General features: G+C 38.2%; 2 protein-coding genes across 4 annotated transcripts in view; both read right to left on the minus strand.

The window, feature by feature from the left end:
• The window catches only part of velo (veloren), a 40285-nt gene extending 31153 nt beyond the window's left edge, over positions 1-9132 (minus strand). The window contains exon 1 of the mRNA XM_065229672.1: positions 5987-9132. Within this exon, the coding sequence (XP_065085744.1) occupies positions 5987-8452 (2466 nt within the window). The 5' untranslated portion in view covers positions 8453-9132. The remainder of the gene's footprint in view (positions 1-5986) is intronic.
• Ist1 (IST1-like protein) overlaps positions 1-18408 on the minus strand; it is a 175608-nt gene extending 157200 nt beyond the window's left edge. Inside the window, exons 1-3 of one of the 3 annotated variants that reach the window (XM_065229698.1) lie at positions 17600-18408; positions 17332-17535; positions 16835-17081 (exon numbers count right to left, since the gene is read on the minus strand). In XM_065229698.1, coding sequence (XP_065085770.1) covers positions 16869-17081; positions 17332-17535; positions 17600-18361 — 1179 coding nt within the window. In that variant the 5' untranslated portion in view covers positions 18362-18408 and the 3' untranslated portion in view covers positions 16835-16868. Of the gene's footprint in view, positions 1-16711; positions 17082-17331; positions 17536-17599 lie in introns of those variants that run through there. The other 2 variants (XM_065229699.1, XM_065229697.1) reach the window with 2 other exon arrangements.
• Between the last annotated feature and the right edge of the window lie 282 nt (positions 18409-18690).

An 18690-nucleotide genomic window follows, 5' to 3' on the forward strand; every position in this document is an offset into this window, starting at 1 on the left:
ATTCAAGAAAAGTTATGAATGTAAATTATTCAAAGGTAATGGTAAATGAATAGTTTGAACTAAGAAAACATTGAGACCTTTAGAATACAATTTTTTTAAGATAACATGAGAGAATATTCAAGGTTTGAGGCCTGTTTTTCACCTTCTTAAAGTTTGCAGGATTTTTTATCTTAAATAAGACGTAATTTTCCAGAGCTCAGATTAAGAAAAAAAATCGTTACTTTCGGACTTGGACCAAATTTTGAGATTCTGACACTCTGAAGCATGTTATGTAGCATGATGATGAGAATGCCAATTGAGTTTTGAGGAGAATCGAAGAGGAATTCTAGGAATAATTCTAAATAAATTCTAAGGAGGATTCCAATGGAATTTTACTTAAAGTTCCAAGTAATTTTGTGAAGTATTTCCAGAAAAATGCAAGGATAAGTAAAGATCAACTCATAATTCTAAGAAATTTTAGCGAGCAATCTAAGGGAATTCGGAAGATAATTCAAAGTGAATTACCCCTACGACAATCTTAATGACGATATCATTACAATCCTAACACTACGCCCAATGATCCTAATCCTGAATATCTCCAGGGAATCTAATTCTTAATATTGCAGAATTTCAAGCTAGTTTGAACACAGTTTTAAGAGAATTTTGTAAGATAATTCATAAGAATTTTGATAAAATTTCAAGGATTTACAGGAAGGGTTTCGAAGAGGAGAATTCACAGGGAATTTTGAGCATATTTCCAAAGAAACTAGAAGATTTTTAAGAAATTTCCAAGGGAATTCTAATGAGAGCTTCAAGAGCATTCCAAAAAGGATTCCTAGAAAATTCTAGAGAATATTTCAAGGACATTTTAATAAGAATATTATAGGAAACCTGAGGAAAATTTAAATGGAACTTTCAAGTGAAATTCTATAAAATGTAGGGAAAATACTTTCTAAATTTTTAATGACATACCAAGAGCTTTCTAAGGAATATTTCAAGGGAATTGTACAGAAAATAATGGAGATTTTTAAACAAATTCTCGTGAGAATTATTAAGAAGTTTTCTGGAGGGTATTTGCGCGCTGAATTCCGAGACTGCTGGTGACAATTTCTTAGATATATCGGAGAGAATCTGTTATTACGAGAAATCCTGGGCGTAAAAGTAATTCTGCAGATATTTTGGAATGATCCTAATGAAATTTTTGAGAAATTTTTTAAAATATTTGATTGATTTTTTTTTTCAGAATCCCATATACAGAAATTCAAGACCCAGGATTAGTTGTTTCCTAAGATTCTGAAACTATGTTAAAAAATTGTTCATAATTATTTTTTTTTTTTTTTTTTTTTATTGGTATCAAGCTGGAGCTGCGTGACAGCTTAATTTTCAAGACTTGACCCATTTGAATAAATTTTGCTTCTATCTTTGACAATACAGCAGAAGGACTAGCCTATGTTGGCCGCTTGAACACTGGATTCCGTATGTATTGTTTCAAGATAGTTATAGAAAAAATGCTGTGACGTGTGCGCGTAGATACATCCGCGTAGTAAACCGATTGAATAAGTAAATCCGTTTCGAACGAAATATCTAAATTATGTAAGTTACGAAAACCGCGCGAATTCCGAAAGCCGTGCGAGACAACCGAAGCGAGAAAAAAAAAAGGCTTATTATCATTTAAAGAGTGCCACCAAAATAAATGTGATAGCCTATGTTGGCAAGTTGATTAATTTTGGTTTCCTCCTTAGATATTCTACTTATTTACTACTGAGCTTTGTATCAAATTAGTTAATTTAAAGAACGTATCAATCATTTCAAGATTTCGCGACCGCACCGAACAAATTCTATAAGCTCAAAAGCGTTTGACAAGCTCTACCGAATTGCGTATCACTTCTGCGTAAGCTCCGTAGACGTAGGCGCGTTGAATCCGACAGTCGGCAAAGGTTTAACCTGTACCAACACCGCTTAAGGAACGACCTCGAGTCAGTGAAACCGTTTATAGTTAAACATCTAAATTACGTAAGATACGAAAATCGCGCAAATTGTGAACGCCACGCGAAACAACCGTAGAGAAAAAAACAACTTATTATCACTTAAAGAGTGCCACCAAAATAAATGTGATAGCCTATGTTGGCAAGTTGATAAATTTTGGTTTCCTCCCTAAATATTCTACTTATTTTACTGTTGAGCTTTGTTTCAATTTAGTTATTTTACCGCACGTAACAATCATTTCAAGATTTCGCGACCGTACCGAACAAATTCTATACTACAGAAGCTAAAAAAAAAAAAAAAAAACTTTTGGTGAGCTCTACCGCATTGCAAATCACTTCTACGTAAGCTCCGTAGACGTAGGCGCGTTGATTCCGAAAGCCGCGAAAAGTTAAACATGCATCAATACCACATAAGGAAAGATCGATTTTACGTATGGTTTAGTTCATAGATTAACATTGATTGCTGTTTACAAATGTAAGTACTTGAACACTAAGAAATAAGTTAACTCAAATGCTTTAATCGCATATATAAGAGATTTCGCGTATTGAGAGAATTATATAGTAATCGAGTACAACAAACTCAGGGGAATACAATACCTCCAAAAGTTTAAAAGCTAATAACTGTCACATAACTCTACTTTTACTTTTTTCCTAAACTATTCCTTTCCTTGTTAATCTGCTAAATGCTATTGGTCTGCCTGCGTTTTCTTTTTTTTTTAAATTCAATACTAAATAAGAAGATTTATTCTACAACTATAAAGGTTAGTTGCCTCCCTAAGCGGACCACCCGCATCCTAATTCTTTTGTTAATCTACTTAATGTCATTAAACTTTCTGAAGTTTATTATTTAAATTCATTTGATGGTTATGATATCTCATTAGTCTAAATTAATAAATTATTAAAAGCTCTAAGTCACCTAATCAATCATAACCCATGCTTTATTAAGTACCTGCACTTGTGCTTGTAATCTAAAATTAAACGTGTTTCAAGTACTTTTGATTTTGACCTATACCTATTTATTATATCTTAGTTCGACCCAGGTGACACCCTCAAGTGACTAAAATGCTTCATTTTGAAGTTAGTTTCCTAGCTGATTTTAAATTATATAGGGTATATGCTCCAACTACGCTCACACGTTTCCACTATGTCGTCCCACAAAATTACGTATGGATATATCACAATAGAAGCACGCAACAGTGGAAATCCCGAGCCATAGTTCAAACATTTATCCCAAATCAAAATGAAGCACATATAAGATTAGTTACAATACCAAGTACAAAAATGATGTATAACATTGTTCCCTGAGTAATACTTCAATGAAAACAACAATGAAAGCTTGTCACGCAAATAGAAGGAGCACCGTTGGGCACTTTCTGAAATATTTCAATAGTATAATTCCCTTGCAAACCCAAATAAATCTATCTGCATAAAAATAAATAAAATAAGAGTGATTTGCGGCAAAACCCGCCAGTATCACACCCAACGTCAGTGCCTATACGTAAGCGTACCACGACGCGGCTCTCAATAAAAGGAGTAACAAGTGTGATACTATCACTGCTGGACTAGATCTTTTGTTCTCTCATGCAGTGGTTTATCAGAGAGGGGAAGCTCAGTAATCCTCATTGCCCGCCCATGGCGCCATTCTATCGCGGCATGAGCCAGCAACGTCGGCCACAAACCCACCGTCTCCAACACTCCACTAGCATGAAATTAAGCCCGCCCACCAACAGCAAGGTGCAAAAACTAGCCAAGGGGAGGGGTTAAAAAATTGTTCATAATTATGGGATTTAAAATTCCTGAAAAATTTGGATATGAGAACCCTCGAACTTCGAAAATCCTCTATACGGCAGCCGGTAATTCAATATCCAAGAAAAGGAATAATGTTCTAGATTCTGTGACATGACAGATATGAAAAGTTTTCAAGGCGCACATAAGTTTTGAGGTTTTGGAAGTTTACAAAAAATCACGAAGCAGACATTGTTTAGGATTGTCATTGGAAATATATAGGAAAATTATCACGGCCAATTTTCAAGACTCTCACACTTAATTTTTGGTTTAGGTTTTTGATAAGAATTCGAACTTCAAGAAATATTCAACATTCTAAGAGAAATATTCTAGTGTATTTTTATTAGCAGAATTCGTAGAAATTCTGGAAACTCCGTTGAATTTTAGAGAGCTTCGATTTTTGAAGAAATGTCAAATCCTCTAGATATTAATCAAGACTTTAGGTTGATCAAGTATTATTATGAAGATCTGCAAAAATTCAAATGCCGTTTCTCGTCTCAGATATTCGTCCAAGACGGCAGGTTGATCAGATAGTATTCAGTATATCTCCAGCTGATCCAAGTTTCTAAAGTCCTCTTTCAAGACTTCAGGTTTTAGTGGGGGATCCGCGAATCTATGAATTTCTGTCTGTCTGTCTGTGTCTGACCCTGATAGACTCGGAAACTACTGAACCGATCGGCGTGAAAATTTGTATGCAGGGGTTTTAGGGTCAGAGAAAGGTTCTTACGATGGTTCGAGACCCCTCCGCCCTCTGTAAAGGGGGGCTCCCATACAAATGAAATAAACAAAATTCTGCATAACCCGAGAACTAATCAAACAAATGGAACAAAATTTGGCATGTGGAGGTTATTGGGGGTAGCCCCTTAGATAAGAGGGGGGCTACGTACAATATAGAATCATTTTTTTTATTAACGCATAAATTCAAACTAATATTGAATCCCGAGCAAGGTCAGGCACACTCAGCAAGTAATATCTAAATTGAACGTTAAATTTAAATGGCGTCTCTCAGATGTTCTCCCAAGTTGGAAGGTTGGCCAGGATATATTTAAAAGATTTCCAGCTGATCGAAGATTTCAATAAAGTCCTCTGGATTAAACACATCTGGTTGATCATGTATTATTCTGAAGATCTTCAACTCTTTGAACATTCAATCGACATCTCTCAGATAGTCTTTATAGTTGACAGGTTGACCAGGAAGTACTAAAAAAATATCGCTAATCGAAGACTTCAGTAAAATACTGTGGATTTTTTTAACAAGACTTCAGATTGATCAACTAAAAAAAACTCATAAACAACATTTTCAAAAAGGAGCATGTAAAAATCTTAATTTCTATAGCAAAAACCATTACTTGACTGTTTAAAATAAAAAAAAAATAATCCTATATTAATACGTTTTCCTCTGATCGGAACCTAACACCACTGCGACCAGTAATTTGATCTATAGTAGTATATCCCGTGTCCTTAGTTTAGTGCAAGTCGTATTACTCCATAACTATTGAGAAATCAGGAAGTATTCGGTTGATGCAGTTGTCATTCTTGCTTCATCGCAAGGAATCGATTCTAATTGAAAAGTCCCGCTATTTATACCCTTCGGAGTGTTGAAACACCCTCCAAAGGTGCGCCCCTTTGTCAGTCAAAATTGGATTCCTTAGCAACAAAAATAAGCAATGACACCGATAATGACCATGCATCAGAACCCTAGTCTTAACCACTTCAACCTAGGCAATAACGAATAGAAGATTAGGAATCACATAGATGAAGACTAACAACTCATTTTTTCCTTGTTTCAAGATCATCCTCGGTGGACAAAGCCGAGTCTTGTCACGATCAACAAGGCATAACAAGTAACAAGGACTAAGATGTGTTCCTTGGATTACTGAAAAATCCTGTTCCCCTAGTTTGAAGTAGTCAGGACTAGGAATCGGTGGTAGATCTTACATCCCGTAACGTACCACGAAAAGGTGATCTACCCACGTTAGGGAGCTATATTAATATAAAATCCTCGGTAAAGAAATTAAAATTCATTAGGTTGGGTTTGAAAGCGAATCGAATAATCCAACCCCCGTGGCTCCAGCAAAAAAAAGGACACTTCAAGTTTACAGGTTCCAATCTATTAAAATTCGGTATCAAGTTTACTCATGTTATGCAAATTTCAATTGCTCATTTTAGAAGTAGGTACATACTCAATGAAGTCAGCCTACCGAAAAGAAAAATATATACAGGAGAATTACACTTACCACTTGCTGCTGTTGCTGTTGCTGTTGTTGCTGTTGCAACTGCTGCTGCTGTTGCTGCTGACTTTTGATCGTATTTTCCGCTGCTTTCAGATATTCATTGGTTTCCTGCATTGTGACCCCAACGGTCACGATGTAGTCGATGTCGCCGCCAGGATTCGATATACACTGAATGTTACTTTCCGGGGAGAACTGAACTCCAACCTGTTCCAGCAGCTCCTGCACAGTGCAGCTCTCCTTCGGCAGGGTGAACGTGATCAACCGTTGCTCTCCACTTTGCAGAATGACCAACATCTTTGCACTCTCGCGTGGTTCCGGTTCCGGCTGCGATGCAGGAGCCGGAGTTTGTTGCTGAACCAATTGTTGTTGTTGTTGCTGTTGCATGAGGTGATGTTGTTGGGAAATTTGCATTTGTGCGTTCTGTTGTTGTTGCTGCTGCTGCTGCTGTTGTAGAGCTAGTTGCTGCCGATTGATAGGAACCGTTTTACGGATAACCATACCACGGGCAGTCATTATTCCGCGACCACGATGACTGAATCCACCGCGGAAGTTTTCTTGCTGACGAATTTGTTGTTTCTCTTGAAAGGAACGGAATTGAGCAGCAGTCATGGTTTGACCATTTCCCAACTGAATAATACTGCTGGTCTCGTCGAACAAATGGGATTGCGGCAGTTGTTGTTGTTGCTGTTGTTGCGGGGATTGCTGAGGTTGTTGCTGAAGCATTTGCTGGGGCTGTGGAACTTCCTGCTGTTGGACTTCCTGCTGCTGATAGTTTGTTCCTTGATCCATCTGTACCGCCTGGGGGCTAGACTGAGCTGCATTTGGTGGAGCTTTAGCGACGACTGCTGCCTGAATACTATCTTCGAGATCTTCTAGATCATTTGAATACGTTCCACCGGAAGGTTTATGGGGAGACTGCTGAGTCGGCTGCTGAGCCGGTTGCTGTTGAGGTTGGGTTTCAACTGGCTCCTGAGGTTGAGATACTGGAACGAGTTGTGGAGGTGGGACTACATTCGGTGCAGATGCTACTCGTTTTATAGGTTGCGTTTTAGCTGCATTGAAAGTCGTTGGCACGAGGTGCGGAGGACGATTGACAGCCACAATCTTCTGCCCTGTACTGGTCAAGATGATATTAGTACGAGAAGCGACTGGTTGTTGTTGTTGTTGTTGCTGCTGCTGCTGTTGCTGTGGCTGTTGTTGATTTAAAGGCTGAAGTTGTTGAGTTTGAACAATACCGGGTTGGCGAATCACTGGAGCTGATGTAATTTTTGTCAACGCTGCGGTGGGACGGGGTGGCCGAACTTGCGTTTGACCTGGGGCACCAGTTGTAACGGGGAGAGTAGGGCGTTGCCGAGGGGTAGGTTTTGTATTACGGGGACGATAGTTACGAATCCGGGCGATGTGTTGAGGCGATTGAGCTTGCTGTTGAGTAACAGTTACTGTAGTTGTCTGTGCCTGTTGATTCTGAGGTTTAGTTATGATTAAGCACGGCCTGGCTCCTGGTGGTGGTTGTAACATTTGGGTTGGCTGTTGAATTACCTGCTGCGGTTGCGGTACTTGCTGTTGATGATGAATTTGTTGCTGAATGTATTGTTGATGTTGTTGAGGGGTTATTTTTTGAATACTAAGACGTTGAGTCTGTGCCTGCGCTTGTTGTGAAACAGGTTGTGATTGATGAACCAACTGTGATGCCAGCTGAATGCTTTGCTGAACCGTATGACCCTGTGGTTGAACATGTTCATATATTATTTGATGCTGTTGTTGCTGTGGTTGCCGATGGACTATTTGATGTCCTGGCGGATGTTGCAATATTACTTGTGTTGGAGGTTGATGAGTCAAAATATGTTGCTGAGGTTGTTGTACAGTTATTTGCTGTTGCGCTTGTGAAGATTTTGATAGCTCTTGTGGCTGTTGTCGAAGAATTATCTGTTGTCCAGGCCGCGGGACGCCATGGACAACTTGAAGCACTTGATGCTGCTGTTGCTGTTGTTGCTGCTGCTGCTGTTGCTGCAATTGTTCAGCAGCAGTTTGCATCGTATGCAAAGTGGTTTGTTGTGGTTGTTCGTGAACCAAATTTGTTTGAATCATTTGTGAACCATCATTCTGTACCTCGGAGTAGTATATATGCTGGGGCTGATTTGTTGGTTGCCCAAATGCATCCGTAAGAGCACCATCTTCTTGTTGTATTACATAGTGAGTTTCATGCTGTTGTTGCTGTTGTTGGGGCTGCGGCGGTGGAGGTTGCTGAGCCTGCGGCTGCTGTTGTGTCGCCTGCTGATATACAATCTGCTGCAGTTGGTGCTGATTGGCATCATTGAGTAACAACTCCTGTTGGTCTTGAGTCAATATTACTTGCTGGGAGCCAAATTGAACATCATCCCCCATCACTAGCTGGATTCCACCATTCTCCATCAATTGAGGATATAGATTCTTCAGCTCATCCGTCGGTACAATTTGATAGTATGCCATTTTTATATTTCGGTGTCTAGATTTTATGTTAAATTGAAGTTACTACTTTTATAACCGTGTCATTTCGTCTTCATACACTAAAAAATCCATTCACTGCGCACTGACAGCTTTTCCGTCAATCATTGAACGAAATTCCACTAAAATTTTCACTCGAAGCTACCGTACATTTCCACTTAAATTAAGGGGGGCTGTAAGCCAAAGTTTCGTATAGTTATTGAAATATTGTTCACTGTAGTTTCTTCGATCTCAAACCGTTTCGACTTTCACGAAAAAGAAAAATTCCATCTCGCTGTCAAAACGCGTCTTTTTCTGCTTTGTCTTCCGTTGTCATCATTCCGTAACTCAACCCCACTCACACAATGACGCAACTGGTCCGCGTTTGGCGAATGATTCCCACCTACACTAGCACGGACCGCCACCGTCTTCCTTCACTGTGCTCCACTTTCAAGCGACATGAAAAAAATGCTTTGCATGCAAAAGTTGCAGAAATTAAATGACACTTTTCCAACGTGATTTTCACTCTTACAGCTCGCTAACTATCAATCCGAATGACCAGCAACGTTTTGCACATTTTGAAACTAATTTTAACCGTATCCGTTTATTTGGAGTGGCACAAAATTACTTTTATCGACGGCCCCGTCCCGGAATCTGATGGCGTGAAAAAATCGACTCGCTTTTGATTCCTCTTCTTGGTGTCCGTAGCTTGTGTGAACGAACGGCAAATTTTACCTCAAGCGAGACGCCATCTTGAGGAAACTGTCGGACACTAACGTAAACCTCTGTTGCAAGGTACGCTAAATCGATGCTCATGACGTCACAATTGCCTTTGCTTTCTACGGAAATATGACGTTGCAGTCACTCTCTGTAGAACCTATCTGTTTACACTTACACAATTACAATGTAAGCATTATTCAAAATCCATTAGCTGGGTTATCGATGCTGTTTTTTGCTTTGACACTATTGATTGTAAATTTCCAAATGTGGACTATATAAACTTGAACGTATTAAATTCAAAATAGCTTTAAATTCAAAATAGTTTATTTTATTATTATTATTCTGCATTACGATAGCACACCTTTATATATAAGGCATACTCCAAGCAATCATCCCACCAAAACATTCTCACCCTCCTTCTCTCACTCCCTCTCCACCCACAACGCCGCTTTAAAGGGACAGGAGCATTATAACCTAACCTCACTAGTGCAGCCTAAACCGCTTGATGACGTCATCAATCATGAAAAGGAAAGCTCATTTTGTTAGTGGGACCACTAGCGTAAATCAGTGGGACCGCTGAGGGTAAAACTTATCATGGCGACCGCGGGCGACAGCGAACGGAAAGGAAAACAAAACAAGCGTTGACGTTTTCACTTCTCGTGCCCTTTAGAAACGGTTTGGCATGATTGTAAAATCCTACAGCATATTTCAAAAGGGCGAAATTTTTTTTTGTTATTAGAGTTTTCTATCACCGTTAGTATTGAAGACCAGTTTCACTAATACATGCGTTTTACTGGCTGAAATTAAAAAACAAACCGCTGTCAAGTCGAACTCTTTGACAGCTGATTTCGTGGTTGAAAATAATAAACAAATCGATTTTACACGGCTACACTAGCAAGGTTGTGTTAGTGAGATCTTGCGTCGAGAAGTCAATAGACTTCTCTGACGTTTATGAATTGCACAAGTATTAGTGCAGAACTTTGGGTGAATAAATTCAAAGGTTTTCTTGCACTAATCCTTATAATTTACACCAAGTTCTGCACTAATACTTGTGCATTTCACAAACGTCAGAGAAGTCTATAGAGATTGCTGACATTTATCGTACGCACACTACGTCACGTATACGTATACGCAAAATGTTTTCATCGGAGAAAATAAAACTTCATAACCGAAAATTTTCCCGATGAAAACAAATCACTGACACAATCATGACAATCAATCTCTAGCAATCTCTATAATGGCTTTAGCTATAGATTTCTTGAGGGAAAAAGCACACACGTTAAAACTAACAACATTATCAAGGTATGTTTCCTCTATTAACTAGTATGGTCAGTTTACAGAGTTTACAGGAATGAGCTCCCGCATAAACGCGAACCATAAATTGACCTTACGTAAAATGGTTAAAAATTGTTTATAATCCCTGCTAAACTTTAACTGAAATGGTTATGGAACTTTACATGAACGTTTAATGATAAAGTTTCAACCTTATGTATTATGGTTTTTTGGAACTCGACCTTACAAATAATGGGTTGTTAAGAACCATTACCATTCCAAATTTTTGTTTTCTCCATACATTTTCAGAAAGAGAACTATATAAGAACGTTTTTACTTATGATTTGAGAACATTAATGGTAAAGGTTATGGTAGTCAGTAAGGTCCATTAATGGTTTTGTATTATCGCTCATCTTTACGTGGAATATATCGTGAATTGGTAATCAGTAAATTACAGGCAACCAATTCGCGATATATTCCACATAAAGTTGATCGATGTTACAAAACCATTCGTGGACCTTACTGACTACCATAACCATTACCATTAAAGTTCTCAAACCATAAGTGAAAACGTTCTAATATCATAGAGGTAACTCTAAGACCACTGGGTCCCGAAGAAAATCATTATTATTTTTGGCTCACTCAGTACCAGAACAACGGTCCCAAGCAGTCCCAAGCTATTTCACTCACCCCTGCATGTTCTGCATGAATCCACACACCCCTGATGTTATCTGTCAAACTTTCATAGCGAATCAAAACAAACATAGTGTAGTAATAGAATTTCAACTAGAATAGGGTACGTTAATCGTTTGCTTGGGACCAATAGGCTACTAAAGTGGTGAGCCAATTTAAAATCGTTAGTTTCGTATTGATTGTTGCTAATATAGTTCTCTTTCCGAAAATGTATGGAGAAAACAAGAATTTGGAACGGTAATGGTTCTTAACAACCCATTATTTGTAAGGTCCAGTTCCAAAAAACCATAATACATAAGGTTGAAACTTTATCATTAAACGTTCATGTAAAGTTCCATAACTATTTCAGTTAAAGTTTAGCAGGGATTATAAACAATTTTTAACCATTTTAGGTAAGGTCAATTTATGGTTCGCGTTCATGCGGGCTTTTATTTGCTATCCAGCTTTCCATGCTCGGTAATGGCGGCCTGTTTGTATGAATAAATGTATCCTTCACTGTGCTTTTTGACACTAACTGGAGGGCGTATGTTGTTCCATTTTCTTCTGTTCCTGGGAGAGGGAAAGGGAAGGGGTTTAAATTCGAACATCCAGATAGTGTCAAAAAGCACAGTGAAGGATACATTTATTCATACAAACAGGCCGCCATAACCAAGCATGGAAAGCTGGATAAATCGTTGGTTGAAATCATTGTTTACAATAGCAGTTTCGCCCTAATGAAATGTTGGTATCTAGTTACATTAAAAAAAATATCACAATGTCATATTATTACACGCTATTTGTAAACTACCCAAATTTGGGTACAATCCACCCAGATCGGTCAAAACTGAACCTACCCAAAAATGGGTAAACTATGTTGGAAGTTACAAGTTGAAAAATGAACAAAGTCGATCGAATTCATGTCGATGTTGTCCATTTGTCAACTTGTAACTTCCCACATAGTTTACCCATTTTTGAGTAGGTTCAGTGTTGACCGATCTGGGTCGATTCTACCCAAATTTGGGTAGTTTTGATAAAGCGTGACCACCATCTTGTTCAAGGTGTTTCGCGAAAACCCATTAATAGGTATAAAATACCCATTTCTGCTAAAAGTGCCCCTGCTCATTTAATAAACAGCAAAAAAATGTAATATCGATCAACGTAATTCAAGCTGATGTATGAAATAATGATGTAATAGCAAAAAGCAGATACAATATTACATCAATGGATGTAATTTTGTTCGCAAAATCGATGTACATCGTACAACCAATAATCAATACGAAACTAACGATTTTAAATTGGCTCACCACTTTAGTAGCCTATTGGTCCCAAGCAAACGATTAACGTACCCTATTCTAGTTGAAATTCTATTACTACACTATGTTTGTTTTGATTCGCTATGAAAGTTTGACAGATAATATCAGGGGTGTGTTGATTCATGCAGAACATGCAGGGGTGAGTGAAATAGCTTGGGACTGCTTGGGACCGTTGTTCTGGTACTGAGTGAGCCAAAAATAATAATGATTTTCTTCGGGACCCAGTGGTCTTAGAGTTACCTCTATGGTACAACCACAAACGAAGTGACAGACGACTAACTGGCGAACAAATCCATTTAAATAATGTGGTTCACTGTACATAATAGAATTTTCTTGGAAGCTTCTGCCATCGTCCACCAGATGGGCTAGTTTTTTTGTTTTGATTTGAACAAAGTTGATTTTGTATACAATGATTCTTTGACAGTGTGCAAAGAGTGCGTATCATTTTGTCATTTTTTTATGCATTTCAGTTTTGAGTATAGAGTGAAAGAGATAGAACCAAAACGTTCTAGTACATTCGGTGAAAATGCTAGTTCAATCAACAATCAATACGAAACTAACGATTTTAAATTGGCTCAACACTTTAGTAGCCTATTGGTCCCAAGCAAACGATTAACGTACCCTATTCTTGTCGAAATTCTAGTACTACGCAATGTTTGTTTTGATTCACTATGAAAGTTTGACAGATAAAATGAGGGGTTATTGGTTTTTCCTATGTTTCGAGGGGTGAATCGATTAGCTTGGGACCGAAGAGAGTACCAGAGCTGAGCCAAAAAGTTGAGCTCGTTTCTTCGGGACCTTCTGGTCTTAGAGTTACCTCTATGGTAGTAGCACAAACGAAGTGACAGACCGTGCGGCTCGAAAACTTTGGTGACTAACCTGCTATTTCAATTTTTCAGTGTACCACATGGCAACACTACTACTACTAGATTGTACCACATGGCAACACTACTACTGGATTGTACTAGCATTTTCACCAAATGTATTAGAATGTTTTGGTTCTATCTCTTTCACTCTACTCAAAACTGAAATGCATAAAAAAATGACAAAATGATACGCACTCTTTGCACACTGTCAAAGAATTATTGTACACAAAATCAACTTTGTTCAAATCAAAACAAAAAAAACTAACCCATCTGGTGGATGATGGCACAAGCTTCCAAGAAAATTTCTATTACAGTGAACCACATTATATAAATGGATTTCTTCGGCAGTTAGTCGTCTGTCACTTCGTTTGTGGTAGTAGTGTTGCCATGTGGTACAACCCGAGCAAAGTTAGAGATCAAATTGAAATCAGAATTTGCTGTTATGATGTAACTTATTTTGAATACTCCATTTGATCTCATTTTGGTTGACTTAACGGTTAACACAGCAAAAATGAGAGCAAAATTTTACACTGTTGAATCAAACGGAAAACTAATTCTGCTTTCAATGAAATCAATTTGATTACTGATTTTGCATTCATAATGTTTTACTGAATACGGGCCTGTCGTAAATGGTTAGCATCCATGCTTCTCATGCTGAAAGATTTGAGCTCAAATGTCACTTCGGGCTAGTCACGAATGACCTAAAATGTGTTAAACAAATCAGATAAACGATAATCATTAGTTCAACGACAGATGAATTTCAATTAAATTTTAAACAAGACGTGAACAGCAGAACTTGCTTTCATTTAAAACGTCTTGACTGCATAATGAAAGCACAATATGATATCAGACTTATGTCGCAACATTTGAAATCAAAATGAGTTTTCATTATGATAGGAACTGCACACTTTAATCACAAACGAAGTGACAGACGACTAACTGGCAAAGAAATCCATTTAAATAATGTGGTTCACTGTAATAGAATTTTCTTGGAAGCTTGTGCCATCATCCACCAGATGGGTTAGTTTTTTTGTTTTGATTTCAACAAAGTTGATTTTGAGTACAATGATTCTTTGACAGTGTGCAAAGAGTGCGTATCATTTTGTAATTTTTTTGTGCATTTCAGTTTTGATTAGAGTGAAAGAGACAGAACCAAAACATTCTAGTACATTTGGTGAAAATGCTAGTTCAATCTAGTAGTAGTGTTGCCATGTAGTACAATCCAGTAGTAGTGGTGTTGCCATGTGGTACACTGAAAAATTGCAATAGCAATGCGTCTGTCACTTCGTTTGTCGTTTCGGATTCTAACCTTTTCCGGAGATCGTCCATTTTCGCTAAAAAGAAAAAGCTCCGGACAGTAACTGTTTGCATTCCCATGAGTCGGTGACGGAAATGAGACGATAAAATACTAGAGTAACATTTGAAATGGGCCTATGTCCGAAACTATTTCAAAACTACCCAAATTTGGGTAGAATCCACCCAGATCGGTCAAAACTGAACCTACCCAAACATGTGTAAACTATGTTGGGAGTAACAAGTTGACAAATTAATAAAGTCGATCAAATTCATGTCGATGTTTTCCGTTCGTCAACTTGTCACTTCAAACACAGTTTACCCAATTTGGGTAGTTTTGAAATAGCGTGTAATATAGTTTTCTCTTTGAAAATGTATGGAGAAAACAACTATTATGAATGGTAATGTTTCTTAAGGTTCAATCAAATATATTATATTAACAATACACAGAAAAAAAAGTTGTTGAATATTACATCCAAGCAGCTGCACACAGAGGTCATTCCGCTGGTGGTGTAATATTACGTTGTACGATGTATACCAATTTTGCAATTTTGCGAACAAAATTACATCCATTGATGTAATATTGTATCTGATTTTTGCTATTACATCATTATTTCATACATCAGCTTGAATTGCGTTGATCGATATCACATTTTTTTTTGCTGTGTATGATCCACTCTTTCGCTTAACTGGCGAACCAAATTTTTAGCGATGAAAGCACCTCTGTGGCCAAAAAGGCTACCAATGTATTTGTTTATCGTCTCGAGGGGTAAACCAAATGAAAATTTGTTTAATATTTCAAATGAATTTATTTCAGCATATTATTTTATTTGATGCCCACAGTGACATCACAGACAAACAGACATAACACTCGCGAGTTGTTCATCGAAAAGGCATTTAACGGTCAATTTAAAAGTATCGTAGTTGGTAGTACCTCCACCTGTGGCGCGCATAGTCAGTTCCCTTGCGTTTGACGTTTACACACTACCGCCATCTGTTCAGCGTACTACCCACCACAGTGCACTCAACAGATGGCGGTAATGTTTTAGCGACGATGTTTTATAGTGAGAAATATCCAATGTGTTATGTCTGTTTGTCTGTGGTGACATGTCAGACAAATTTAAAAGTAATATACATAATGTAATTAATGAAAATAATGTGACTCGTGCTTTTGTAATAAGTGCTAAATTCGCACCCCTTGATTGTAACTGAATGATTGTTTCTGACCTTTTTCAACGCTAGATGGTGCGTGCAGCAATATTTTGCGGGTCGCCATTGCAATATTTGGAAAAGGCATGAATGGATCATATTGTTAATATGATATATTTGGTTCAATTTACTTTGATGCTTTTTGGAAAATTTCAAGAGCAGTTTTTTTTCGACGCATTATTTTAGATTGCAAATAGCTCGCGTCATTTTGTGTAAAATATCAAAAGGAATCGAATAGTGCGAGCTTTCAGCAATCTGAATTTATGCGTCGGAAAAAAAACTGCTTTTGAAATTTTCCAAAAATCATCAAAGTACCTTAACAACCCATTATTTGTAAGGTTCATTTCCAAACAAAAAACATCACACCACATACAAAAACCTCGTCGCTAAAACATTACCGTCATCTGAGTACACTGTGGTGGGTAGTACGCTGAACAGATGGCGGTAGTGTGTAAACGTCAAATGCAAGGGAATTTACTATGCGCGCCACAGGTGGCAGTACTTCCAACTACTATACTTTTAAATTGCCCGTTAAATGCTTATTCGATGAACAACTTGCGAGTGTTATGTCTGTTTGTCTGTGATAAAACTTAATTACACGAACGTTCATGTAAAGTTTCATAACCATTTCAGTTAAAGTTTAGCAGGGATTATAAACAATGTTTAACCATTTTCGGTAAGGTCAATTTATAGTTCGCGTTTATGCGGGATGAACCTCTGAATAAAAATTTCTATAAAAAAAAAATTAAAAACATTAAAAAGGACCTTGGACTGAAGAAGCAAAGTACGTTGTTTGTTCTCTGAGCTCCATGGTTTCGTTTCTCGTTCGCGTCAACAAGTTTTGCTTTACAGACTCGCAGTTTTCGGATAGAAGTTACCGTAGTCTCATAATTAAAGTCGGTAGGTTTAGATGTATTCCCCAAATTAAAATATATTCAATTGTATGCTTAACAGATTAACAGATATATAGCGTGACGTGATAGATATAATCACTTATGTATAATGACGCACAAAAAAGGTTAATGTAAATCTCCGGATCTTACTCCTGCTAGTAACCGTTTTTAAAGACAGGAATTCTTACTTCCTTTTCTTCAGCTCTTCAAAGCGTCTCGATAGCTCGTCAAAATCAATTTCGTCGTTATCATCTGGACCACCACCACTACCACCTCTGGCAGATGGACTGTTATCGTTCGGCACATCTGGTAGATCGGCTGGCACATTCGGCAGCACTGGGAAATTCATTTCTGGCGAAATCTTCGATCGGGGCTGTGGTTTTGGTTTTGTTGAATTCTACAAGGGAGCAGATGGAAACGAGTTAGAAACTGCTAGACCGTAATTAGAGTATTGTAGCTTACATTTATCAAATTAATTTCAATAGATATTGACATTTTATTAAGTAGGTAGGTACTCACAAAGATCCGAAACCGAAGAATAGATTCGACAAGAGAAATTATTAAATCAAAAGACAGAAAGGGAATAGGACAAACGACTCTGGATAGATATACCTAAATAGATACAGAAAGCATTTACAAAATATTACCTGCATATTGTCATCTGGACTTAGCGAAGCGTATGATGGCGGAGGACCGGAATGACCAAAAGTTTTCTTCTCTTTATGAAGAAAGTTTGAATTAATGTTCAAATCTTTTTCTTCGTCAGCCGGAGCACCGGATGGGTTCGGTGGAATATTATAGTTGAACGGCGGTGCTGAGGCTGATCCGAAGTATTGGCCACTGGGTCCCTGCTAAATGCAAAATGTTGTATAATGTACGGTCTAAAATTAACGCTATATGATTTTTGATACTTACTGGATAATGGAAAGGAACCGTTAGTGGAACAGTCGGTAAATGTGGCAATGGTGGCGGCTGAGGATATCCAATGAATCCCATTGGTGCTGGTGCCCCACCACCGCCGCCACCAGCAGACGAACCACCACCAGAGCCACCTCCATCCAGATTGTTCCTGTCTGATAAATCGATCAGTATACTATCTCCAAGATTGGGCTTATCGTCCTTCATCACGAGCGGATCCGGTTCGTATTCAACGTTAAAAATCTTAGCAATTTCAATTAGGTACTTCTCAACCAAGAGCTTTGGTGGCGCTTGAATAGCCAATTTATGCATCAACTTATCCGACACCTTATGTGGAGGGATTGCTGCCCGAGCTGATTCCGCAAACGGTTTACCATATTTGACCGTGAATATGTCAGCACATATCTTCAGCTCCAGGACATCTGCCTGTAATCGTGGAGCAACCCAGACTATACTGCTCACAGCTTCCTCGATTCCCTCATCTATTTCTTTCATTTGGGTAACCAGTCCAAATCGGGCCAAGATCAAATCACAGTACATCTCTACTATTTCCATAGCTTCTACCAGATAGTCCTCGCGGATGATGTGTTCGACACGGATTTTAGCCCGCTCTGGTTTCCCTGCCACTAGATAGTCAGCAATTTCCTTCCGCGCTTTCTGAGCAAGTTCCGTCTTTTTCTTCTCAAGCAATTTTAAACGGTTAACTGCCAGCCGAAGGTTTGTCTTCAACTTTGTATAATTTGGGCCACTGGAAAACATTTTAGCGAAGTTTTTTCTGTTCCTTTCTAATTCGACGCAAAAATATATCTAAAGTAGATGAGTCACAGCGAAAAGTACCATCGGAGATTCTGACGAACAGACGAAAGTTGAAGAATCAAAACAATCCTTTTTGGCAGCTGTTGTTGTCAAACTATCATCGTGAGCCAAAAATGGCGTTATGCGATAATCACGCTAAGATGCACATACGTAAAACTCGGTGAACAGTATACCTAGATATGGTTAAAAATTACCGATAATCGCAAAAGTGCATGCACACTCAGAAATATCAACAATCAATTCGAAACTAACGATTTTAAATTGGCTCACTA

This window comes from Ochlerotatus camptorhynchus, unplaced genomic scaffold, assembly GCF_037179485.1.
Source record: "Ochlerotatus camptorhynchus isolate MF236.1 unplaced genomic scaffold, CSIRO-AGI_Acam_v1.1 ptg000319l, whole genome shotgun sequence".
Classification (NCBI taxonomy): Eukaryota; Metazoa; Arthropoda; class Insecta; order Diptera; family Culicidae; genus Ochlerotatus; species Ochlerotatus camptorhynchus.